At 42.2% G+C, this 27463-nt stretch overlaps 2 protein-coding genes across 2 annotated transcripts; both read left to right on the top strand.

Moving 5' to 3' along the window:
* Positions 1-34: 34 nt before the first annotated feature.
* LOC135076023 (protein ovarian tumor locus-like) lies at positions 35-14813 on the top strand. Its single transcript, XM_063970466.1, has 12 exons — positions 35-88; positions 200-263; positions 369-523; positions 787-1245; positions 1314-1607; positions 2203-2414; positions 3258-3374; positions 4818-4917; positions 5788-5883; positions 9205-9426; positions 12217-12332; positions 14087-14813. The coding sequence occupies exons 2-12, from the start codon at positions 202-204 to the stop codon at positions 14228-14230; spliced, it is 1977 nt and encodes a 658-aa protein (XP_063826536.1). The 5' UTR covers positions 35-88; positions 200-201; the 3' UTR covers positions 14231-14813.
* LOC135076034 (POU domain, class 3, transcription factor 3-like) lies at positions 14763-27256 on the top strand (the record flags this gene model as incomplete). Its single annotated transcript, XM_063970485.1, has 4 exons — positions 14763-15058; positions 16972-17073; positions 23722-23873; positions 24745-27256. Coding segments are annotated over 4 exons (729 nt in total), but the record flags the coding sequence as incomplete, so codon positions are not given.
* Positions 27257-27463: the final 207 nt, after the last annotated feature.

The following is a 27463-nucleotide window of genomic DNA, read 5'->3' as shown; positions in this document are numbered from 1 at the left end:
AAATGTGTATAATACCCAAAGATACTTCCACAAAGTACGCCTGGATTGTGTGCAGTTCATGGCTTCAAAAAGACATCTTTTTGAAGGGGTAGGACAAAATTTTATTCTTTGGCAATTATTATTTCTCTACCTTCTGAAATGTTAACATTTACTTTTATTTTGTAGTCATTGAACTGTCCCTTTGAAAATTATCTAAAAGAAATGTCCAATGCGTCTGAATGGGGAAGTTTCATTGAAATATCAGCCATGAGCCATTTATATAGGTAAGAATTGTTTATAAACATCCTTATCTTATCTCATTTTGAATTACTAATTACTTGAATAAAAATGAAAATTTGATTCCGAGTAAAACTCAAAATCCATTCCAGACGTGACTTTATTATTTTCGAAGCAAATAATGGTCCCCAAACGAAAATTTGTAATGGCTATGGTAACACAATATATTTGTTTCATTCGCCTGAAACGAAGCATTTTGATGTGGTGTACACTAAAGAATTCATAACCACATCTTCATATTGCCAGTGTAAGTTCATAATTTTCTTAACTGAATTAAATAATACATAATATTTTAAGTCCATTTAATTAATTCCCAGTCCAATTATTTCTTCAAGTATGGCATAAAGCCTTATTTTTTATTTTATTAATACATTTTGTTGTGATAATTTATATCTTTTCGCTTTTGTTGTTGTTGTCACTATGTTTTAAGCTTTTAATTATTTCATTAATTTATCTATTACTTTTAATTCTGTTTTTATTTGCTTGTGTCAAACTGTACTGTATTTGTAGCTTTGGTCTATGAAATACTTTATGATGGTGTGTACCAACTGAAAGACTTGCCATATGCTGTTGATAAAATGCTCCATGATAAAGTTCCCACAAACCACATTGAGTACTTCATGTCAGAAAATGTTGAGCGCCGTAAAAAGCAAAAAGAAAGAGCTAAGATCTTTATTGAAGCGACTACTGATGATAACAAAGACAGGAATAATGCTGTTGCATTGAAATGTAAACATCACACAGAAGACCTAGAACGAGCGAGCCTTTTGAAAGAGTCTCTCAGTATTTTTGTGTTTAACCGCAGCCTTATTCAACTAGAAAACGTCTGCATGAACTGTCTGAATGTAAACAGCGCAAAAGACCTGCTTGATAATGGCATCACACCTTTTCCGTATAAAGTAGCAAAAGCTTTAGACCCGGACATCTATCGGAACATCGAGTTCGATGTTTGGAGTGAACTACGACGAGGTACCTTCATATTCTATTGACTTGATGTTTAACGGTGAGTTGTGTGGTAAATTGATTTGGTTTTGCAGAGTTGCGTTATGGGGCTAGGTACTCGGACGGGAGTACACTGCAAGTGGGCGTTAAGTGCCTCGTTAAGATAGAGCCCGAGCAGAGTGGGCCTTACCACTGCCACATTCAGGAGATGCGCCCGGACGGCGGGCCGTGCCTCGTGTTTATCGAGGAGCTGGGCGAGAAGCGCGTCGTCAACTACGACCAGCTGGAGCCTTTGCCCCAGGAGGAGCTCCGGCCGTGGGCGCCGCCCTACCGGTACTCCCGGGCTAACTCACAGTTCTTGACTTTAAGCCAAATGTTGCAGCAAATAGGTGTGATTACATTTCACATTTTGGAACATATCACGTGCAGGAGTTAGGCGCAGATCCTATATACTTGGCCACACTAGGGTTGCCAATAGTTGTTACATAATAGGTCATGGGCATTTGCACACATTGTCTGACAGTTTTGTCTTGGTGCTCCAATGAAACCTTGTTGGATTTAATTACAGAATTTTCATACTGCATTAAAAACGAAGTATTCTATGTACCTAATTAAAATAAAACTTTTGCTAATTTTCATATCTGCATTAAAAACCAAGTATAAATAAATAAATAAATAAATAAACTAAAACTTTTGCTGATTTAAGAAATTATATTTGGCAACCCTTGTCGATTTACGAAGTTTGTATATCGCGCCATTGTCCATAAATTAAGTTTGAATGCTGGACCTTGTGATACTAAATAAAAATTTATTTTCTTTGGTTGACAACTTGTGCCAATGAAAGTGCCACCTTTCCGAAACTATCACAGATAACTTACCAAATCCATAAACAAAATATGCTAACCAGCATCATGCTCCCAGCTCCTGCACACCTGTATGTAAATTCTGTAATGCGCATTTCACATGTGATTTCACAACATTCAGGCAACATCACCCGAAAACAAGGGCTGAACAAAGCTAAGAATAAGCCGAAGAGTGGTGCTGAAGACCTCAAAAGCCCTGACAAGGCCAGTCCCCAAAAACTAAGCAAGATGTCTTGGGACGACGAAAAGCCACCAGAAGACATGGCCCAATATGTGAACGAAAATATTGACTTCTCTGCGTATCAGCACTTGGATTTTATTAATTTCGATTCTGTTAGTTTTTTTAGTTATGTAGTTGTATATTATTTTTAGGCCTGTGTTTCTATAATTTCATTTATAAGCATGTCATTTGAATTTTATTTTTATACCTTTCAATGTATTCGATGTTGTCTTTCAGAAGTGTTGAATAAGTGATTGGGTAGCTTCGACATATTTTGGATGGCGGTATTATTATTTTTATTCATTTCCCATTGGGAAATGTGATGCCCTTGATTTGGCTACTACAGATTTTTCATTGTTTTGTGACCTATTTTATTTAAATCAATTCTTTATTTGCTTTATGTGTTTACAAAGTGTTTCGAATGAAGTGCTTATAAATGAGTTCTAACCCTGGTTCTGCCATATCGTAGCTATTCTATCATCAGTGGACGTAGTTAGTAGTGATGTAGCTCCAGTTGTTACGTAGAATAAATGGTATTGGTATGGTAGGTATTTTGCTTTCCAGGTCTCGATGTTAGAAATTAGTATTGTAACTTGTATCTTAGATGAGTTTTGTTAGTCGCGCGTTGCATGTCACAATTAAAAACGGGAAATAAATGGATCGATTGCGATTGGTTTGTGTAAACTTGAAATAAGGGATTACGATAGCAAATACCCGAATTCCGGTTTACAAATAGTCATTAATTAATGGCGAATGTTTGTACAGAGTATGACAACAGAGCTCATCAGTAATGAGGTGATAAAGTAATGGTTTTGGGTATACCGGCGAGCTCGCTGGCAGCCGTTCAGACGCTCTCGCGAGCTAGCGTGGGAAGTCTGTCGTGTTGTGGTAGCGAGCATCGTGCGATGTACGTTGGTCCTGTAGTGATGTACAGAGGTGACCGGTCGCGCTTGCAGGTTGAAGTCGACGCACTGCCCCTGATGGTGGACTGCCGGCCGGCCGCGGGGCCCGCGCCCCACGACATCGCGCACTCGGCGCCCAACGGGGCCCCGCCTGAAGCTCACCAGAACCAGGTATGTAACTTGAATTTTTGATAAGTTATTTACTTTAATGAGTAAACGAATTTCGCTTTTGCCATTGGCAGTTGATACTTTGACTGCCGCGTACAGATAAACTAAACAAATTGTTAACTAAACAAATTAATTAAGAAACAGGCGAACTAAAGACCACACTATCAATGTTGTAACTTATCGCATGTTTAGGAAGGATGTACGGACGGAGACACATATCATTGGCTCAAATAGAGTCCCTTCTTACGTTCTGAGTTTCACAATAAAACATTAATATTTGGATTGTGTAAAATCATTACCACAATACCATTAGTATTAAAGGTTTCGTTATTTAGACTAATAGCTAATTACGATCGCTAATTACTTTGTACGCAACACAGTTCCTGCTTGCAATTGGATTTTCTATAAATTTGAGCTCATCAAAATTACTTTTTATTATGCAATGCAAGAAACTGCCCAGACTGGGTGTTTTTGATTGTTTCTTCTAGGTAAATGGACTCTGACACGCGTGCAATAGCCCAGGGGCAGAATGGTTTATCCCAACTATCCCAACTAATATTATAAATGCGAAAGTAACTCTGTCTGTCTGTCTGTCTGTCTGTCTGTCTGTTACGCTTTCCCGCTTAAACCTCGCAACCGATTTTGATGAAATTTGGCATAGAGATAGTTTGAGTCCCGGGAAAGAACATAGGATAGTTTTTATCCCGGTTTTTGAAACAGGGACGCGCGCGATAAAGTTTTTCTGTGACAGACAAAATTCCACGCGGGCGAAGCCGCGGGCGGAAAGCTATAATATTATAAATGCGAAAGTAACTCTGTCTGTCTGTCTGTCTGTCTGTCTGTCTGTTACGCTTTCCCGCTTAAACCTCGCAACCGATTTTGATGAAATTTGGCATAGAGATAGTTTGAGTCCCGGGAAAGAACATAGGATAGTTTTTATCCCGGTTTTTGAAACAGGGACGCGCGCGATAAAGTTTTTCTGTGACAGACAAAATTCCACGCGGGCGAAGCCGCGGGCGGAAAGCTAGTTCATTTATAACTGAGCCGTCTTTATCTAAGTATTTCCTGCAACATAATAAAATAAATGCCATTGATCTTGGTGTTAGATCAAGATTTTATGCTTTCACACATGAAGATTCATTTTAATTTTTTCCAATCTTCATTGACTCCCTGCAGTGCAGACTGCAGACTTTTAGTTGGCCGATAGTTGGGCCCGATACTAATTTGTATGAAGAATCGGCATCAAAAGAATACCAATTTGCGCACTTCCCTACATGTCCACATTGATTAACAACCCGACCCATCTATCGGCCAACTAAGTGGCATTAAGCTCGCCCGTTGTACCACTGTTTTTATGTGTGCAATAAAGATTTTAAATAAATATATAAATAAGTCGGTGGTCTGCGCCTAGGCTACAAGAGGGCTCAAATATTCGTTCTGTCCCAGGCGGCGGCCAACAACGAGATGGGTGCGCACGGGATAACGTCTCCCGCCTCCGTGCGAGCATCAACCCCAGCCACCAGCAACGCGCTCACCCCCTATACAGGTAAACTACAGGACTTTACTTTCCTCCGTCCTTTTTATCTAGCTTGAGAAGCCGCGATAGCCGAACGATGAAGGAGTCGGACGTGATCCGAGGAACGCGGGTTTGATCCTCGCCGCCGCTCGACCATTTGTGATGAGTTTGCCACGAGGGGTTAACGGGATTATTAGTATTTTTTATTATGAAGACAGATGGACAAGCAAAGGCCTCTCCTAAGGATATTTGCAGTGAGTGGTCCTGCAATATGTAGGCATTCAGGTTTTTTTTGCAAGCTGCACGTACGTAGTCGTCAGGTCACCAAATGGGAGACCTTTAATGCTATAAAACCGAGGTTTATACAGCGTGTTTATGAAGACAAATCTGACTTGTCGCAAACCGATACCCAGCTCTTATGTTCTAAATCAGAATTAAATCAAACAGGTCCCCAAAAACACTCATTGGAACTCAACAAGTGGTGAAACTGAGTCCTACTAAAGAATGGACTGCAAATCGGTTTGAATCGCGTTTTTCAAATAATTTTGTCTGTTTTTTTTTTTTCTATAAAGAAAAACAGTTATCAGGTAACAGTTACGCCTAGTAACATACAATTTATGGATGCACAAAACAATGTTTCATTCATCCCTTTCGCCTTGTCCGTGAGCTATTATGTAACACGCCCGTGACCTACTTTCGGGGATTTCCCGCGAATTCTGCTCTGTTATATCACAATATTATCAAACTGTGCAATGCGTTAATACCTGGAACCGTTGCGAGCTGTATTGATTTCTGATGTTTTATTTAAATCTTTAATACTTGTGTCGCCAGCAAACCTATACAGCGTCAGCCCAAAACTTCATGAAGTAAAGGTTCTTTCTAACATGTTTTGTTCGGTAGGCGGTAATCCCCCGGGCGGAGTGGGAGGTCCCGGGCCTGTGTATTCCAACGTGGGCTTCGCTGGAGGCGTGGGGACTGTCGGTGTCAACGGGATGGGTATGTAGAACTTATGTTTATAGATTTTTACAGGGTAGCTTTTATGTAATCATGTAGATTGTATGCGTGCATTAAATATTTACATTGCTGCAATCCTCCTGTGGTTATTATCGTTTCGATAATGACGTTGGTTGGCAATGGATTTCCAGAGACAATTTCTCTTTGAGACTCTTGCCAAATAACATTTTGTAAAGGCGAATTGGACGTCCATTTCAATCTAGTTAATGACCCTTTATAGCTTACCTAATTAATTAATGTCTCATGCCATTTACGATACGAATCGTAACGACTTACTCATTAGTATTAGTACAAAAATAGAAAGTACAAACTTGGTTGACAATAATTTTGTTCATAATTGAAATTAGCAATTTGTCTCTAGTTTCAATTTCTATAAAGCTTTTACGTCCGTATTCACAAAAGATGCTTGCTTAAGTGAAGCAGCAAATCGACGGCAACGTTTAATAGAGCTCTGTGATTGGTTCATGTGTCACCCTGAGCGTCCACGCGCACTGTAAGACCTCATAGTAATGTTTGTAAATACGGGCGTTAATCTACGTCATAAGCGTAACTTTTTTTTCTCTTTATTTTATTTAGGAGCTTAGATCGATACAGTCGAACATGTCAGCTCCATCATAACAAAAAACTTAGTATCTAAAGTACGGCCAACTAGCAGCGATACAAAAGGTCGATTCGACCCGTGATTCGACTGTCGAACTGACAATCTGGGGGCACGGCAGTGCCCCCGCCAAGTCGAGCGCGAAGCAAACACTGCCGTACCATCCTTTACTGGAACCATTTCGCCGCATTTTCAGGCCCCTATTTGAGAACCTCTGGATAAGACCAGAACGCAGAAATTTTCGTCATCTAGTAAGCTATAATCACATAGTTAAAATCCAAAATTTCAAGTCTGTAGGTCATTAGTTCCGAAGTTAAGCGAAAGCAAAGTTTCGCATTTATGACACTCACTCACTGATAATCATCAAAATAGAACTAGTACTTCCCATTAACTCAGAGAGCTGAAATTTGGTACAGAGTTAGGGTTTAATGGCCACATAAAGGGAAAACTATAAAAACTAGGAAAATCGAAGATCTGGAGTAACACCACATTCATAATAAATACTACTAGCGCCACACCGGCACCGTGGTGTTCGCCTGTACCACTCACCGCTAGATGGCGCTAGCACTTTGAGCGTTGATTTTCTGCACCGCGGTGTCCAGATTTTTTTTCCTTTCTAGACCCCCCCGTCGATTATATCGTGAGGTTCGCTAAGGTTAAGTTATTATTTAAAAAAAATCTGATTCATTGTCCATTTTAAAGGCCGTGTGTTTAATAATATCGTAAAAAAAATGTCGATAATATTAAAAGACGACGACGTTAAATAACACTGGTCAACAAAAAATCAAAATGAAAATGGTGCCGAGATTCTGTTGATAGTTTATTATTAGGTGTGTATTAGTAATAATAAAAATATTTTTCTTTTTTTTTTCCTACGTGTAGTTTTGGATCTACCCTCAGTTTTAAAATTTAGCTTTAATCGGTACTTTGGTTGCACAGTTTGTAGTGTTATCGGTACATTTTTATAAATGCATTTATTTTAATATCATGTCTACATTGCCAAGAAGTTGTCTCAATAATCAAAATGTATTTTTGTTACATTTGTGGTGTGTACACAGTTAGAAAGTTCAAAAATTCAGGCAATATTTTATTAAAAGTGCTTATTTTTCTTACTTTAAGTCGGAAATTGTGGTTGTATTCAAGTCGTGGATACCCAAAATTGTTTGTATAATCTGCTGTGAACACTTAAGGCCATGTTACAATGGTCAAAGAAGCCGTAACATGAAGTTCAGAGTGGAGAAAGTGAGGAAAGAACAAAAAAAAAATCCTAGTTTAAGCATAATTTTTTTTTAAATTAATTTATAAAGTAATTTTTAATGGTCTATAAAAATCAAGATACTGATTTCTTAAGTTCCATGGACTATTTGGAACGATTTGCATAGATTTTGTTAATTAAAATTACAATTTTTTTTTTCGGAAATCACTAGCCCAGTAACTACTCTGAAATTGTGAGACATGCCTTAAAAACTCAGGATGTCATAATTTTCACCAAAGAGCACTACCTCCACAGTCATCTTGACCAATTCCCAGAGAATCTTGGATCACTATAGCATGCTATAGCTAAGAATAGGGAGAGCGATGCTATCAAGACCTAAAAACCATTGGAAGAGAGGTACCAAGGCAGATGGGATCGGTATATGATGACTGATTACTGCTGGAGGATGTAACGTGATAGTTCCATTACACCTCATTCACAAAAGTCGTGAAAAATAAAGTTTTTAAGCATTTAAAAATATTATAAACGCTGATTTTGGTCAAATTTTGTATTTTTCTATACACGTCAAAATCTTGAAAACCACACGTAGGAAATCAACAAATTTGCTACTAAAGCAACCAGCAAAAGGTCCTCAATCAAAAAATATATACAGTTCCTTGGCACCAAAACCACTGTTGACCAGTGTAATTATTCCACAGCCACATTCTACAAAAAGAAGTGAAATCCCACCAAAAACATTCTGTAAAAAACTAGCCAAGTCTCGATGGAGCTGCTTGTTTATCTCTAAAAAGTAATGAAATCTAGACAAAGTCGTGCCAAGTCTATGGTTCTTTACTGCGATTTCTTTATTATTATAGTTAATGTTGTGTGACTTGGCCGTTGAACAATCTTTATTAAGATAATCAATAATCATGCATAAGTATTATTGAAATACGCAGCTTTATTAAACCTACAATTGACTGGTTATTAAATCAACGTTTTCCAAGTGGCAATATTCCATCGTCAATGGGTAGCGGTTCTGGCAACAGATTGGTGCAATGGTGTCATGGAGCACCTGGTTCTGTACCCTTAAACGGCCAAGTCACACAACATTAACTATAATAATAAAGAAATCGCAGTAAAGAACCATAGACTTGGCACGACTTTGTCTAGATTTCATTACTTTTTAGAGATAAACAAGCAGCTCCATCGAGACTTGGCTAGTTTTTTACAGAATGTTTTTGGTGGGATCTATTCTGTCTCTTCCCATCTTATGTATTTGTCGTAATGTCTCGTTCTCCCGCCAAAATATGTCAAAGTCAAACCCCTGCTATTCCAAATGACCATGACATTTGTTTACATTTGGTATCGCTTCTCGTTGGCCGTACTTTAAATCAACTTAAGACTAGAAATAGCAAAGTTTATCACTACTTTGGCTGCCCCTGATGACGGCTCTGCAATAAAGTTAGAGAATATACTTCAGCATTACTTAACCCGTCACCTTCCGCAGGCGGCATGGCGCCCGCCGGCGTGGGCCCGGGCCCGGCGCCGGTTTTCGGCGGGGTGGGCGGCGTGAACTGCGCGCCATACATGTGCGGCAAGCTGCTGTGGTGCGCCGCGCAGTCGCCGCCGCCGCACGCGCCGCACCCGCCGCCGCCGCCGCCGCCGCACGGCGTCAACCCGCACGTGTTTAAGAGCGTGCAGGCCAACGGCGCTGATCTGCCCATGAATGGTGAGTACACAACGATTTTGAGCCAGGAAATCGCAACAATAATGTTATTTATTTTATTATTGAGTTGGTTTGGTAACGAGGAATGATGAAATACACGAGTACTTGAACATTGAAACCGTGGCCACAGAAATAGAGCGATACAAGAAACTGCACATCGAACGTGTTACTCATCACCCCAATAGTTGGTTAAAAGGCTAAAAAGAAACCACGTAATTTAAGAAGACAGCTTAGGCATAGGCCAGCTGCTCTTTAACAATAAAATGACACTCAACATATCTGATTATAGTCTGGCGACTGATTGCAGAAATCATTATCACAAAAAAAAAAGTCGCGAGCGACAATAGTAGGACGCCCACCCACAAGGTGGACCGAGGACCTCATACAGGTAGCAGGAAGCTGCCACCAGTCATTATGGAAATCATTGGGAAAGGCATATGTTCAGCAGTCGTATAGCTGATATGATGATGATGGTACATCCTCCTATGGCTAAAATGATAATGATGGTACATCCTCCTATGGCTAAAATGATAATGATGGTACATCCTCCTATGGCTGAATTGATGATGATGGTACATCCGCCTATGGCTGAATGATGATGATGGTACATCCTCCTATGGCTGAATTGATGATGATGGTACATCCTCCTATGGCTGAATTGATGATGATGGTACATCCTCCTATGGCTGAATTGATGATGATGGTACATCCTCCTATGGCTGAAATGATGATGATGGTACATCCTCCTATGGCTGAAATGATGATGACGGTACATCCTCCTATGGCTGAAATGACGATGGTGGTACATCCTCCTATGGCTGAAATGATGATGATGGTACATCCTCCTATGGCTGAAATGATGATTATGGTACATCCTCCTATGGCAGAAATGATGATGATGGTACATCCTCCTATGGCTGAAATGATGATGATGGTACATCCTCCTATGGCTGAAATGATGATGATGGTACATCCTCCTATGGCTGAAATGATGATGATGGTACATCCTCCTATGGCAGAAATGATGATGATGGTACATCCTCCTATGGCTGAAATGATGATGATGGTACATCCTCCTATGGCTGAAATGATGATGATGGTACATCCTCCTATGGCTGAAATGATGATGATGGTACATCCTCCTATGGCTGAAATGATGATGATGGTACATCCTCCTATGGCTGAAATGATGATGATGGTACATCCTCCTATGGCTGAAATGATGATGATGGTACATCCTCCTATGGCTAAAATGATAATGATGGTACATCCTCCTATGGCTGAAATGATGGATGATGGTACATCCTCCTATGGCTGAAATGATGATGATGGTACATCCTCCTATGGCTGAAATGATAATGATGGTACATCCTCCTATGGCTGAAATGATGATGATGGTACATCCTCCTATGGCTGAAATGATGATGATGATGAGTAGCAGCAGCGTCGACGTCGTACTGCAGATTCGATATTCGAAGATTGCCAGTTCGATCTCCATTGACAGATGATTATTGTGGTCAATCCAGTTGCAAGCATAAACATTTAGTTAACGTGGGACGATTATCTTGCGCTTCCATGATCAGTTCTAGGTAATGCTACAGAAAAACTGTATTCATACTGTTTACAGTACCCGGCAATAAATATTGCACATCGACCTTTGGAAAGAGAATCGGTTAATTTCTGCTCGTAGAGCGTTATCTCTGTCGCACACTACCTATACGATTGACACAACGTCATTGACAAAACATTATTCAATGAAAATATTGTCCGAACTCTTAGTATTTATCTTCGACAAATACTTTGTAAACCACTTTTTTTTCACGACTATCAAAAGTTTTTAGCAATTTAATTCACAAAATCAATTGCACACATTTAAAATAAAGTTTGTTTACACTTTAAAAAAAACGTCATTGTCAGTCATTGTTCAAGTGTGACAGTGATAACGCTCTACGAAACCGAAATTAGCCGATAGTCTCTTTCTAAAGGTCGATGTGCAATATTTATCGCCGGGTATTGTAAAATTAAACTGCGATCTCCAACCCGCCTGCCAAGCGTGGGGGTTATGGCAAAACCCTCTACTATAGTGGAGGAGGCTCATAGTTAACGTGACCATTTATTTTCTGTGCCAGAGCGGGACAACTGAGGAATAGTTCTAAAAAAAACCTGCGGAATTATAAAATAAAACAAAGTTTTGGGAGTTTTACAAGTTTATAGAAGATTGAATAACACAAATCAAAGTACTAAACACAAAACAGTTAAGTAGTGGGGTGACTTCTAAGTCGTATTTTTGTATTTGTCGGCGGAACAAATTTGTTTTAGAATATAAGATACGATATTCTAAAACAAAAACGTTTTTAGATAACTATGGAACTCAGTTCTTGATTTATTTATATTTATTTTCGTAATCAACATAGCTTTCATTACTGCTACACTTAGCTGGGTTTTGTCACTCGTCCACACTTTGTTCATTTGAGAAAAAACTCTTTCGACTGGTGCGTTACTTCCTGGCAGACACTAACGTACTCGATAAATATGGAAAAGTTTGTTACATCAAGAGTGTTGGTACGAATGTGCTGGAATAATTCGAGCCAACGGTTTTTAAAAACGATAGATGCATTCTTAAAGCTAAAGCGGGACGTTTTTGCTCTTGCGGGGGACAGCGGGACAGACAGTCTGAAAGCGGGACAGTCCCGCCCAAAGCGGGACATATGGTTACGTTACTCATAGTCCAGCAGTGGACTGTAAAGGGCTGTTGATGATGATTGTAAAATTATACGATGTGTTTGGTCGCAGACATCCCGACGCTGCGTTACTACTTCAACCTGGGCGTGGAGTGCATGTGGGCCGCCTACGGCCCGCCGCCGCCGCACCACCCGCCGAGACACTACTCGCCGCGCGACCTGGCCCAGGTAAGCACCATCAGGCCTCATGCCATTTACGACTCGAATCCTAATGACTTACTCATTAGTATATTCTTAATTACAAAAGTAGAAAGTACAAACTTAGTCGGTTGACAATAATTTTGACTATAATTGAAATTAGCAATTTGTCTATAGTTTCAAGTTCTTGAATGGATGACGCGTTAAGTCATTGAACGCCGAGACGCTAGACACAATGGAAATTGTATTGTTCGAGGCTCACCGGTGAGCCGCGTGGCGTCCAACGTGTTAAAGCTTTTACGCCCGTATTCTCAAACGATGCTTGCTTATGTGAAGCAGCAAATCGAACGCAACGTTGAATAGATAGAGCTCTGTGATTAGTTCATGTATCACCCTGTGCGTCCACGCGCACTGTGAGAGCTCATAGTAATGTTTGTGAATACGGGCGTTAATCTACGTCGTACAGTGATTTTCAAACTGTGGGGGTCGCGAAGCCTCTATAGGAAGTAAAACCTACCTCAGTAAAGTTCCACCACCCGCCGCGACACTACTCGCCGCGCGACCTGGCCCAGGTAAGCACCATCAGGCCTGTGGGCTGATTGTGAGTGCACATCAAACGTATGAAAAAATGTATGAAAATACTAGTTAGATCAAATCAAATCAAAATCCATTTATTTGCTTGATAAGCGGTACAGCAGATGTCAATATAAAAATAGTTCGCACAAATCACCACAACTGGCATGCAAATAGCTTACAACTACTTAATTTACTCAATTTAATAGATACATGCAACAACAACAGGAAACGTGTGGGTACATACTACTGAAACTTAAAAGCATCAAAGTATTCCTTAATGGTGTAAAAACCCTTCCCAATATGCCATGATTTTAATTTTCCTTTAAAAACATTTAACGGTCGGTAGTTTTTGAAAGTTTCGCGCTAGGGGCGCTGTACAATCCGTCATACATATAATGTCATTTTTTGACGCGCTCACAGGCCCTCTGTTCATCTCTCCGAGTAGACATTGAAAACAAAACGCGCGCGGATTTAATCCACGAGGGATTCACGAGCGAGCACTGACGCACGCATGAGTATTCTTCAACCGTTGGAAAAAAATAAATTACTATGGAAAGATGAAAAAATACGCGTGTGGTGTGCTATTTGGTGACACAGTAGCTTCTTGTAGCGGTCAGCCCTATCGCATCGGCACAGGTACCGATCACTGACGTATGTAAACGAAACTGTGTTCAACTCTGAGACGAGCTAAGTTACACCATATCGCTGACAACATTGAATAAACATTTTTTGATTTTTTTTAAATACCTTCGCAAAGAAAACTTTTTGTACGTAGTATTATTATTCAGTGCTACCTCTACCAGCTATCTGTATTCTCATTCACACTAACACTCCGTCAGCTAGCACCATATTAGCGTCTGCAAGCCGAGGAATGCGCTTTCTTATCCGCGATTCTAACAATAAGAGCGCTTTGACACCATAAGGCTGGTTTTAGTGTCACGCGGACTGTCAGTGCGGATCGCTCCGCACAGCCGATCTGTATGAATTGCTAGGGAGCGAGCGGTTCCTCCGGACCGCATTACTCTAAAACGCTCAAACAGATTGGCCGTGCGGAGCGGGTCCGCACTAACAGTCCGCGTGACACTAAAACCAGCCTAAGCAGGAAATTCTGCGCGTTTACTTAGACATATTCCCTCACCAAGCACTGCGTATCTTCCTAGCTTGATCTGCGTAGTCTCCGCACACATTAACACTAGTTATCCCTGCAGGACATGCAGCAGATGGCGATCCACGACGGGCGCGCGCTGCCGCACGCGGGCGGCGAGCAGAACCACAAGCACGCGCCGCGCGACAACAAGCCGCCGCTCGCGCAGGGCAAGGGCGCGCAGCGGCCGCTGCTGGGCCCGCGGTGAGTGTCACACACCACAAGCAGGACCACAAGCACGCGCCGCGCGACAACAAGCCGCCGCTCGCGCAGGGCAAGGGCGCGCAGCGGCCGCTGCTGGGCCCGCGGTGAGTGTCACACACCACAAGCAGGACCACAAGCACGCGCCGCGCGACAACAAGCCGCCGCTCGCGCAGGGCAAGGGCGCGCAGCGGCCGCTGCTGGGCCCGCGGTGAGTGTCACACACCACAAGCAGGACCACAAGCACGCGCCGCGCGACAACAAGCCGCCGCTCGCGCAGGGCAAGGGCGCGCAGCGGCCGCTGCTGGGCCCGCGGTGAGTGTCACACACCACAAGCAGGACCACAAGCACGCGCCGCGCGACAACAAGCCGCCGCTCGCGCAGGGCAAGGGCGCGCAGCGGCCGCTGCTGGGCCCGCGGTGAGTGTCACACACCACAAGCAGGACCACAAGCACGCGCCGCGCGACAACAAGCCGCCGCTCGCGCAGGGCAAGGGCGCGCAGCGGCCGCTGCTGGGCCCGCGGTGAGTGTCACACACCACAAGCAGGACCACAAGCACGCGCCGCGCGACAACAAGCCGCCGCTCGCGCAGGGCAAGGGCGCGCAGCGGCCGCTGCTGGGCCCGCGGTGAGTGTCACACACCACAAGCAGGACCACAAGCACGCGCCGCGCGACAACAAGCCGCCGCTCGCGCAGGGCAAGGGCGCGCAGCGGCCGCTGCTGGGCCCGCGGTGAGTGTCACACACCACAAGCAGGACCACAAGCACGCGCCGCGCGACAACAAGCCGCCGCTCGCGCAGGGCAAGGGCGCGCAGCGGCCGCTGCTGGGCCCGCGGTGAGTGTCACACACCACAAGCAGGACCACAAGCACGCGCCGCGCGACAACAAGCCGCCGCTCGCGCAGGGCAAGGGCGCGCAGCGGCCGCTGCTGGGCCCACGGTGAGTGTGGCACAAAGATGTTATACAGTGTGTCCGGGCATGTAGTGATCAAACTTTAAAGGCGTAATCTATGGACAATTTTATCGGTGAAAATACTTTAAATTTGGGGCTTGCGAAAATGCACTGCCTGAAAGAATCACACAACCTATTCCGATTACTATGGAAACCGCTGGGAATGGGTATCTTTGTTCAACAATACGTCGAAACTAATAGACGTAGACTAATCAATTTACATTCGTTCTGTAGACTGGCTCAAATAATAATAATACAATGCAAAAAAAACATACCTTAACGACCTGGTTTTTCTTGTGTTGGAAAATAACTAAAAATGAAGTGAAAACAGTCATGTTTTTTTCTAATTAAATCCACTCTTACTCCCTTAAAATGTATAAAACTTGTGTCTGTTTTCTACTTCTACTAGTAGACAATTTTATTGGCTATCGCATGATATAAAATATTTGCTTATTAACGTTAAGTTACCCACGTTTTCACTTGTTTTTGAAGGAAGAGGTGAAAACTAAAAATTAAAAACTTAAATCCTTGTAATTTTGCGAGAAATGGGTCAAGTCCCAAATTTGAAGTATTTTCATCGATAAAATTGACCATAAATTACGCCCTTAAAGTTTGATCACTACATGCCCGGACACATTGTATATGATAGTGACTGAGTTTGTTGCGCTGCTGCTTCTCAGCACTGGCCCATTTATTATCCTGAAGCAGTGGTAAGGTTAAGGCTTGATTTCCTCCTACGCTGACGTCGGTCGCGTACATCGGTCGAGCGTACGAATAAACACAATGTTCTATGAAGCACCGCACTGCAACGCCGTCGTCAGCGGCAGATGATTACATAGAACTAGTGTGTAATCGTGCGCGCCGCTGACGGTGTCGGTCACCGATGTCAGCCTAAAAGGAAATCAAGCCTAATACTGGGACATGTAAAAGAGCTTTTTAAAAGCCTACTTGCATAAATAAATGAGTTGAGTTTTTTTTATGATGAACTACCAATACGGTGGGGGTGGTAACCACTTTGCCTCTAGATATTCTTAACACCACTTCATGCTCTGCCGTCACTCTGACTGCTACCATAGTCAAAAAGACCGGGGCCACGGGAGATTGAGGGCCTAATCTGTAACATAAATTTCATTTAGAGGATTGCCAATACTTCCCACGCTCCGTAGATGTTATGTCGAGCGCAGTGTACTAAATGACTTCGCAAACAGACACTGCTGCTTCGTGCTATAAATAGATTAGTAGCTTTTACGACATGCCTCCTGTAGGGAATGAGGAATAATATTCTTTACGGCCGTCCTCACACCGCATGGCTCCCTATCCGTCCCCCGGACACGGCCTGAGCCGAGGTCCGAGCCTACCGGCTACCGTGGCGCCCTCAGGCCGCGTCCGTAGTCCCCTCGATCGGGCCCACTAGAGTGAGCCCGCCGTAGGCTGGACTTTGGTCCAACACCGCGGTGGGTAACCCTCTAGTTGGGTTCGCCACTGATCGGGCGCCTTATGCGCTCGATACGGCCCGATCGCGAACGTCGGTCTGCGACCGACGCGGACGAGCCTGGGCTTCGCTTCGCGAAGCCCACACTCGGCCTCGTCGGCACGCGCACCGACGATCGCCAAACGGCTAGAGTACCTTCTGTACTCGCCACTCTGCCCGGTGAAGCTGGAAAAGCTCCTCAAGCTACCAGCGCGCGTCCCTTCAAAAAAAAAAAAAAAAAACCGCATGGCTAATATGTCCTGTAGCAATTACCCACCCAGGTAAATTTAAAACAACATTTTCTTATTTCCCTTTTTGTTTTGCAGATTCAAGCGTGGTGGGAACAACCAAGATAACAACCAGACGAACAACCACAACCAGAACAAGGGGCATAACAACAACATGGGCAACAAGGGGCCTAACAACCGGTGAGTCATCATCTACAAGTCATTTAGTCTGCTGTAGGAGGATAAGCTTCCCAAAAGATACTGCACTACCTAATAGATGCCGGATTCGAAGGTGAACTTTAAAATAGTGGCGAACTCAATAGCTCGATACCGGCTGTAGTAATACTAGGATTCCATTACACTAGAATAGTCACACAACAACCCTAATTGGCAAACCAAAGGCAAATGGAGGATTTAGTTTACATTACCCATGCTGGCCAGACGAGTTGGGGAGGCCTGATGTTCGTCCTTTTAAGACATCTACAATAAGAGTGAGGGTAATCAGTCCTATTCTATTGCCAGAACCTTCGGCTTCTTATGTTTTGAAGTTAGTTATGTTGGTACTAATTTTCTGAAGTCCTGTAATAAACTAGCGTAAAGTTCTGAAGTACTGTTACAAAAGCACGTAAAGTTACTAGGACTCTCTTTCCCACTGAACACTTTAGGCACGTGCCCAGGGCCCTGCGACCGAAGGTACCCCCGTCTGCTCAAAAGACCTTTTTCCAGATGATAAGGGTTCCCCTTGATTCTTAAGTGTCAGGGTCCCTAGTAGGTTTGTGACGCGCCCCAGGACGCATCGACAGCCCTAGCACCGAGCGCGGAGATTTTGACAACCCTACGGCTGCGCGGCCGCACGCCGCACGGACCGAGTTAATATAAGAGACGGCGGCGACCGCGGGCGCCTAGCATTCGCTCGGGAGCCATTGTAACAGCCAGACGTTCGCGCGCGCGTCTATCATTCCCTCGGCTGCATTGCAAAGAGTCCCTAGCGAATAGCTATCCACATTGTTCCTTACTAACCCTAACTGTTCGACTTTGGCTTGATCCGATACCTCGTCATTAATCCGCGGCTTGCCATAAAGCGTCGTGTCGAGACGTTCTATCGTTGATAGCCAACCGGTTCTCGTCCTTACCGAGTAGTGCATGAGATACTCATCCCGAACCTGCGGTAGCAATCCTGCTGCCACCCTTCCTGAACTTCACACCCCCTCGCCCCGTGGGTCCAACGCCTTTCCCCAGTGGTCGCGCTCACTATTGAGGCTTCGGTCTCTGGCTCGAGCTAATCGGACCACATCCTACCCCCCTAGTTATAAGTATCCAGACTAACACTCGATAAACCTCGCACAGGGCGCCGCCCCTCTCGCGGATACGAAAGCTAGCTAACGGGACGCGAACCGGGCGCGTCGTTATTCCTCTTGTTGTAATTAGTAAATTGTGATATAACTTGTAAAGTACTTGTAAACTTGCTCATTATTAAAAGATAGCGATTTAGAGTCAGTGAAACTAGAATAAGTAAACTATTGTGGAACCTGAATTATAAGTGCCATTGTGTTATTGATTGTGCGTTTCCTTGATCGAATATCCCTGTAGGCATCCTGGATAGGTACACATCCCTCATCGCAGAAGGCGAACTGGGACTTAGTACTAAACAGCGGGGTGTCAGACTGAGCTAGCTAAGACGCCCCGTTGCAATGGCGCCCAACTAAATAACCCACGGAACCTACAGGGAACACCAGATCGCTAGACACAAGCGAAAGACCAAAAGGAAAGCAAAACTTCGCACCAAATTGATAATCACACATGTCAGAACCGACATCTTGGATATACAAACTCAAGAAGACAGAACTTGAGAACGAGTGCAAAAGAAGAAACATAAAAACGGAGAACAGAACCGTACAAGAACTGAGACAGAACCTCACAGAAGTACTCAGAACCAAGCAGTCCCATCAACCAGTCCAGTCCGCTGAAAACAGTGAGTCAGAAACCGATTTTGAAGACACAGAGATGCACCAAGAAACAAACATGTCGTACACCATGGATCAGACCGAAAACATAACATCCAGATGGAACCTAAGCTTCGACACATGCAACGACCCAGTGGAGTTTTTAGAGCAACTGGACGAACTAATGTCATCGGGCGAGGTCAAGCCAGATAAAGTGCTCAAAGTGCTCCCCAGATTCCTGAAAGGAAAGGCCGTACTGTGGTATAGAAATAACAAAAACTCGTTCACTACATGGAACGAATTCATAGAACTCTTCAAGTTAACATTTGTGAGCCGTGACAGTGACCTATTAGCTAAAATAGTGAACTATAGGCAACATTACCGCCAAAAATTCACAGACTATCTCATTGAAATTCAAACACTCATGCGCAGATACGCAAAAATGTCAAGAGAAGAAGAACTAAATAGAATCTACGAAAACATGAACGCTAAATACAAGTTTTATATCAAGAAATCAGAAGCAGACTCGATAAGCAAATTAATACAACTGGCAAACGACTATGAAAATGTCACAGCAGAACGTCAAACTAGCTTCACAGAACGAGAACCACGAAATAACTACCACGAAACAAGCACAAATCAAGGACACAAGGAGACGGCATCATACATACACAATTACAACACAAATACTTGCTGCTGGAGCTGTGGAAAACAAGGACACTCGATGAAAGATTGCAGAAGTAAGAAAACACTATTTTGTAACGGTTGTGGCAAGATCGGCAAAATGAGTAAACAGTGTTGTAAGAAAACAAGTGAGTACACACAGGCCATGACAATGAACACAAGTCCGCAACTTCAAGATAACCGTCCCTTCGTAGATGTATCGATTCTAGGCGAAAAATATCAAGCACTCGTAGACACCGGCGCCACAAGATCATACATCAACGACCAAGTGTACAAGAAAATCGTAAAAAGAAACCTGAAACCGAAAACAGTAAGCATAACAGCTAGCATGACAGATGGGCACACAACTCGAATAAAAGAAGCACTAGACTTGGAAATGAAGATAAAAGGAAAAACAATTAACCACCAAGTATTATATCACCCACGAATCACGAATATACTGATCGGCATGGACATATTAAATAGAATAGGAGCCAAAATAGAATGGCCCAAAGATAGTACCAAGCAAGGGGAACAAGTGGGAACAACGTCAAGAATAACTACAGAAGCCAACATCGTACCTACATACGAAATGGCCGAAACACTAACATGCAAGAAAAAACACAAGATTAAACTCGCACACGAAAAATCAATCAAGAAAAAAGACGATGCACGGAACCCTAAAAGTCAAGAAGTAATAAATAAACACGTAACACGCTTAAAACAAGAAACAAAAGAAGACTGGATCCAAAAGAAAATTCAAGAAATACAAAAAACCGGAAACAAGGACTATAAAATGTCAAACAGCAAATTATACAGGAAAATAATAAATCACGCATACGGCCCAAGAACAGAAACATCATCAGACTGGAAATTATGCATAAACAACAATGAAAAAAACCAGATCCTGAAAGAAAACCACAATACACCTACCGCAGGCCATCTAGGAACAGCAAAAACACTGAACAAAATATCACAGAGATATTATTGGCCCGGTATGTACAGAGATGTGTCAACGTACGTCAAGAACTGCATAACCTGCCAAGTTAACAACGCACGCAAACCCTGGAGCGCAGTGTCTACAGACCCGAGTAGACCACTAGCTAGATCACCAAACCGGTCCACAGACTGGACCGAAATCCTCGAGGTCGACACCGTCGACCACCCACAAGACCTGGACTGGCGCGAGTCCGGCCCTGGAGAGGAGCCGACCCGAGCCGAGGACCAGACCAGGAGGCGGCCGGGGAAAAAGAAGAGGCGCGGCCAAATCCAGAACCAGCTAAACAAGGCCAGTAACATTTACTCGTAGCTTAACTTTATACCTAAGTTAGGTTTCTAATAGATAGATTCTATACAAAACACATAGTAATTGTCTAGTCAGTTCTCGTTAAAGTAAATTCATCAATATTAAAAACAAGTCAATAATGTAAAAGTATTAATTAACATTACAAAGCAACCCTGTATAACCTAGATCATTCAGTTCTTGAATTTAATCTCGTTAAATACCACATAATAACCTATAAGTATTAATTATCATTAGAAAGTAACCCTGTATAATTTAAATCGTTCAATTGTTCTATTTAATCTCGTTAAATAACTATTGACGCAAATCGCATTGTTATTTACTCGTAACTCGCAACCTAAACTCACATAAATAACAAACCGGTTTGTTACGCGTCAATAGTACTACCAGTATCTCGATAACTTTTAAATAGTAAACAAACATTCTAAGAACGATTCACCGAGCGAGCTCATTTGCATATTATCAGTGAGACGCATTTTTTCTATTCGCCACGGCCGGCACTCGCTCGCTAGATGATTCATAACTAGATTTTACCTGCCTAATGTTTGCGCGCCGCGCCAAGCTGCATTCCATTTACATTAGGAAATATTGTTTATTGTAACCAAAACTTAACCCCTTAACTGCCATTGTCTTGTATAACTTTTAATAATTATTATAGAAATTATTAACATTAATCAGATACCTATTCTGAGCATACCAATTTAAATAATTTAAACTAGAAATAATAATAACAAGCACCATGCATACTATTATTGTATCAAAGAAATATTTCAAGTAATATTTTAATACTCGTAACACAGAATAATATAATTGAATACTGGTAATAACAAAGTAAACAACAGACTCGTTTAATTAGTTCATTGGTTAATTGTAAACAAAAGGTCAAAGGTATCTTAATAACATTGTTTCAAAACTAAGTTAACTAAAATTAGCGTTTAATTAGTTCATTGCAAACAAAAAAAAAATTACAGGTACCTTAATAACATTGTTTCAAAACTAAGTTAACTAAAATTAGCGTTTAATTAGTTCATTGTAAGCAAAATAAAATTAAAGGTATCTTAATAACATTGTTTCAAAACTAAGTTAGCTAAAATTAGAGTTTAATTAGTTCATTGTAAGCAAAATAAAATTAAAGGTATCTTAATAACATTGTTTCAAAACTAAGTTAGCTAAAATTAGAGTTTAATTAGTTCATTGTAAGCAAAAAAAATTAAGGGTATCTTATTAACATTGTTTCAAGACCAAGTTAGCTAATATAAGTAAAAAATTAATGTCCCGTCATGTTTTAAATAAGGAGTTATTATTGGGCTAACGATTAATTACAAGTTCAGTCATGTTTTATATTTTAATTTTTACTCGTTATGAAGCTACCCAAGAATAACTTATTATTAACATGAATAATTTTAGTTGTTCTTGAAAAACCTTTATGTACCAGACTTGTGATTTTTCCAGGTAAAAATCTCCAAAACAAGGGAGGATGTGACGCGCCCCAGGACGCATCGACAGCCCTAGCACCGAGCGCGGAGATTTTGACAACCCTACGGCTGCGCGGCCGCACGCCGCACGGACCGAGTTAATATAAGAGACGGCGGCGACCGCGGGCGCCTAGCATTCGCTCGGGAGCCATTGTAACAGCCAGACGTTCGCGCGCGCGTCTATCATTCCCTCGGCTGCATTGCAAAGAGTCCCTAGCGAATAGCTATCCACATTGTTCCTTACTAACCCTAACTGTTCGACTTTGGCTTGATCCGATACCTCGTCATTAATCCGCGGCTTGCCATAAAGCGTCGTGTCGAGACGTTCTATCGTTGATAGCCAACCGGTTCTCGTCCTTACCGAGTAGTGCATGAGATACTCATCCCGAACCTGCGGTAGCAATCCTGCTGCCACCCTTCCTGAACTTCACACCCCCTCGCCCCGTGGGTCCAACGCCTTTCCCCAGTGGTCGCGCTCACTATTGAGGCTTCGGTCTCTGGCTCGAGCTAATCGGACCACATCCTACCCCCCTAGTTATAAGTATCCAGACTAACACTCGATAAACCTCGCACAGGGCGCCGCCCCTCTCGCGGATACGAAAGCTAGCTAACGGGACGCGAACCGGGCGCGTCGTTATTCCTCTTGTTGTAATTAGTAAATTGTGATATAACTTGTAAAGTACTTGTAAACTTGCTCATTATTAAAAGATAGCGATTTAGAGTCAGTGAAACTAGAATAAGTAAACTATTGTGGAACCTGAATTATAAGTGCCATTGTGTTATTGATTGTGCGTTTCCTTGATCGAATATCCCTGTAGGCATCCTGGATAGGTACACATCCCTCATCGCAGAAGGCGAACTGGGACTTAGTACTAAACAGCGGGGTGTCAGACTGAGCTAGCTAAGACGCCCCGTTGCAGGTTAACCTTTTCAACGCCAATGACGGATACATCCGTACACCGGGATGACCGCCAACGACGGGTTAATCCGCCTTAAAAATGATGTCAGTAATAGGCTGATTGAGTATTTTGTAAACTGAATAATAATGAATACAATGATTACATTGATATCATAACTTATCGAGCGTGGTGTCAGAGTAACGGCTTTTGTATTTGACGTGGCGCTAAAAAGGTTAAAGACGGCCCTCAAATGCCAAAAAAAAGTTACTTAGAATGGACAGTTTGACACCATTCTCCAATAATTCGAAATCACAACTTTTCTAAAAAGACACTTCATTCTGGTCTTAAAAACTTAATTAATTTTGAATTGCCTGTAAATTACGATTTTAGTCGCATTGTAATTGAAAAAAGTAGTTTATTTGAGTTGACAAAATAGTGACGTCACTTGCTTGTAGTGCCATACGAAATCTATGGGAGATTTTCGTTTTGACAGTTTTAAAAAGTACGTCAATTGATTGGTGGTGTCAACATGTCTATTTTCATACTTAATGTCGTTATCTCCGCAGCCGCAACTCGCACATGGAGTCGCGCGGCTACGGGGCGGGCGCGGGCGCGGGCGACGAGGGCTGCGCGGAGCCGGCGCTGCTGCCGCTGCCCTACATCCCCTACCCGCCGCCCATCTACCCCATCCCCTACTACCCCATCGACTCTGATCCCGGTGAGTTTATATTTCATTTGTTGTTTAGGCTTGATTTCCTTCGAGGCTGATGTCGTCTATTAGCCCAGTACGGCAACCACGAAAAACTTTCGAGTTCAAATCGTATGCGTACTCGAATCGCCATCAAAAGATTTAGTAAGAAAACTACAACAGCGCCCTTGTGAACGTCTCGTAAAGTGAACTTAGTATGAGATGTGGTTGCACGAAACTTATTTTGAGAATCAAAATTGTCACGTTATCGTTTAATTCGAAGATTGAGTGTCGAATTTTATAGAATACGCAAACGATTCGAAGACGAAAGTTGTTCATGCTAGAGGTACAGTTCTAAATGCGTCGCCGACGTTCATGTCATAGCGTATAGTTTAATATTTGGATGACGTACACAACGCAACGGATGTCAGTGTAGGAGGAAAACAAGCATTATAGTTAGATATAGTTTTTTAATAAGAAAAAATCTCGTGGGATCCTTTGGTGAGAATGGGGTCTCTCGACTAGTGGTACTGGATTCGACTTTAACTCTAAGGTGGATTATAGAAAACTACAGACCTAGAATTTAACTTAGTTGGTTAGCAGTGGTGGAATGGTGGGATGGGAAGGTAACATATGACGTAACACAGCTGTTACGGCATACTTCTGAAAAACATCAGAAGTTTCGCTGACGTTTTGACGTTACAAAATTCACTGCTCCACGGTAGGAAGAAGAAGAAGGAACATAGCTAAATGATGTGCCTATTATTTTTTGTGTATTTTTTCATAGTCCAGTTAGAGCGTTGGAGGTTTAAATTATCTTGTTAGTGCGCAACATATATACATGACTTTTATCGAACCAATTTTTCCATGATTCAACCTAATGACACAATATAACTTGCAGCCATGATGGGCATGATGGGTGGTATGGGCTACGTGGGCTACGAAGAGGGGGTGGAATACGCGGCGCCCATCCAGTACTACCCGCCGCACTACCCGCCGCCGCCGCACCACCCGCCGCCGCACCATCCGCAACATCCGCAACACCCGCAACACCCGCCGCACCACCAGGACAACAAGTGAACTGTCACTGTCACTGTCACTGCTAGACGCCGCTCTTGAGTTTATGCTTACGGATTTTTAGTTAGGTTACGAAACAACGCACAAAATTCTAGTTAGGTCCGCATTTGCGCGGCGCGTCACGAAGCGTCGAATTATTCTTTCAGTCATTCTTGAGTATGTCGCGTTATAGCGGCGCTGCAATGAGCGTAGCACGGTTGCACGAGAGAATATTTCGATTTGTGCCACGTAGCGCCGCGCAAATGCGGTCCGACCTTTAATCTCGGTCATACATTTTGTGCTGTAATGAGGGTTTTCGATGAAAGATCCGCTAGATGGCGGGACGTGGATGTGGGGTCTGACTGCTGCGTGATTGGTGGATTTTGACATATCTGTCAATGTCATGTCAAAAATAACCAATCATGCAGCATTTGGACCCCGCGTCTACGTATTGCCATCTGGCGGATTTTTCATTCGCGAAAACCCTCATTGGGTTGACATTCAACCTATCAAGTCTCAATCTATGATTGATATTGAATCGAGTTTTCACCGTTGTTTTGTAATACACTCCTTAGTTACGCGCATTCTGAACTGAGTGTCTGACAGACCGCTACCGTCAAAAACGAGTTTTATCATCCCTTTTATTAGTCTTGGGATATTGAGATTGTGTATAAATAATCTCGGTATCCCGATAATGTAGATGTTAACTAAAATAAAAGATAAAGATTCTTCTTCTGGATGTAATGATAATGAGAATATAATGAAAAACTTCAATCTGACACAAATCATTATTTAAGTCTAAAAAGTGTTCTTAAAAGTAAATTCTTTGTGCTAACTTCTATTCTAAAACTAATTGATCAAATCAAAAATAACAAGTCAATTCATACAAATGCATAAATTATACTGCGGTTTTCTACCGCCTACGGTAATACGGTAAGCGGTCTGCTTACAGCTTCTAACGAATGCTGCTAAACTTGAAGGCTGTAGTAAATTGAGGGAAGATAACGAAAAAATTTTAAAACCTTTTTCTTCCTGCAGTCTTCCCGTAATAAGAAAACGCATTTGCGTTGCACTAGTTCAGAATGCGTGTGTCATAATTTAGTTATAATAAAAAAAAACTGTTTTGATCTTATCCGAAGTTATTTTATTGAGTTTCACATATTTTGTTTCCTTCTATTACATGTCGAAAGGCCTGTGACAGAAAGAGAGAAATCAAAGTAAAAGTTGTTATAAACTGACTATCATATTACGATTGATTTAACCACTGCACACTGGTCTGTTATAAAAGTAATTTTCAACCGACTTCAAAAAAAAGGAGGAGGTTCTCAATTCGACCCGTATGTTTTTTTTTGGAATGAAGATAATTCAGACGAAACAACTGCGTAGTCAGTTTATTACGATCTATAACAGCTAAGTTACTTCTTCATCATTAAAATAAAAGTACATCACATATACTTCAATTAGTTAATTATACATTTAAATAATGTAATCATAAACTCAACGAATAGTGTCGAACTCAAGATGATTTTCATTTATTGAACAACACTCCACACTACACCACTTCAACTATATCGACAATTGAACATCTAGAAACGTAATGCTCACTGCGCCAAGTCGTTTATAAAGAGGGGTCTGGCTCTAGCATTTAAAGTTAATTTGAAGTGGTGTAGTTGTGGTTGAAAAGTTCATAAAACAGGTTACCGATTGAAAACACCCCTGAATTGCAAACTACTTTGTCAATATGTGAACTGTTTTAAGAACTTAATTACGTCGCTATTATGAAAAGTTTAACGTCAGCATCACGCAAAACTCGGGATGTATTCAGTCGGTATCCACCTTAACATTAGGCGATTGTTTTGTAGTTACAATTAGCTCAAACCATTTTAGATTTAATTAAAAATTCATTAATGTAAAACGACCAATTTTTAAATTAGTTAAGTTAAAATAAGTACACCGCTATATTTTATGCATTTACATTCTCTATTAAGTAAATAATTATTAAAAAGTTTATCGCATAATGTTGTGAAAACAGTCGCCTTTTGTCTATTCCTTTGGGAACTGGATCTTTTCGGTTCAGTTGTTCAATACAACGACTACGCTCAACGAAAACGGTATACGATTTAGGTAATTTCCCTCTGACCGATATTTTACACGTCGAGAAGTTTCACGGCTTTCCCGTCAGCGGGGGTTACCCTGTGCCGTGTGTGGCGCACTACGCATAGTGTGTACGTTGGTCAATTATTCCGGCAATAATAAGTCAAAACTTTACTTACAAAATTTACCGAAGATTAAAGTAGTTTCGTAGTGGATCACACACGGCACAGAGCCACGCGATATTATTATACGAAAGAAGAGTATACATACATATTAACTTGTAATTATTCGGTGTTCCCTGGCGCTCGCGCCCGTGACGTCACGGGCTGCGCCGCGGGGCGCGCATTGTACTTACGGAGAGACGGCCGCCGGGCCCGCGTGCGAGCGAGTAGCACCCATGTCACATTTGGACTGAGCTTTGTGCCCTTTTAGAGATTTTTGAGAGATGTTCGGTGAAAATATTGAAAGTA

This window comes from Ostrinia nubilalis, chromosome 11 (assembly GCF_963855985.1).
Source record: "Ostrinia nubilalis chromosome 11, ilOstNubi1.1, whole genome shotgun sequence".
Classification (NCBI taxonomy): domain Eukaryota; kingdom Metazoa; phylum Arthropoda; class Insecta; order Lepidoptera; family Crambidae; genus Ostrinia; species Ostrinia nubilalis.
This window is presented reverse-complemented; position numbering and strand designations above follow the sequence as displayed.

What these genes read in the sequence shown, in the direction of transcription:
- LOC135076023 (XM_063970466.1), top strand. Translation starts at nt 202, where the DNA reads ATGTCCAATGCGTCTGAATGGGGAAGTTTCATTGAAATATCAGCCATG. An exon ending in CGCGCTCACCCCCTATACAG is followed by an intron (nt 4,918 to 5,787) that starts GTAAACTACAGG and finishes TTTGTTCGGTAG; the next exon opens with GCGGTAATCCCCCGGGCGGA. An exon ending in CGCTGATCTGCCCATGAATG is followed by an intron (nt 9,427 to 12,216) that starts GTGAGTACACAA and finishes GTTTGGTCGCAG; the next exon opens with ACATCCCGACGCTGCGTTAC.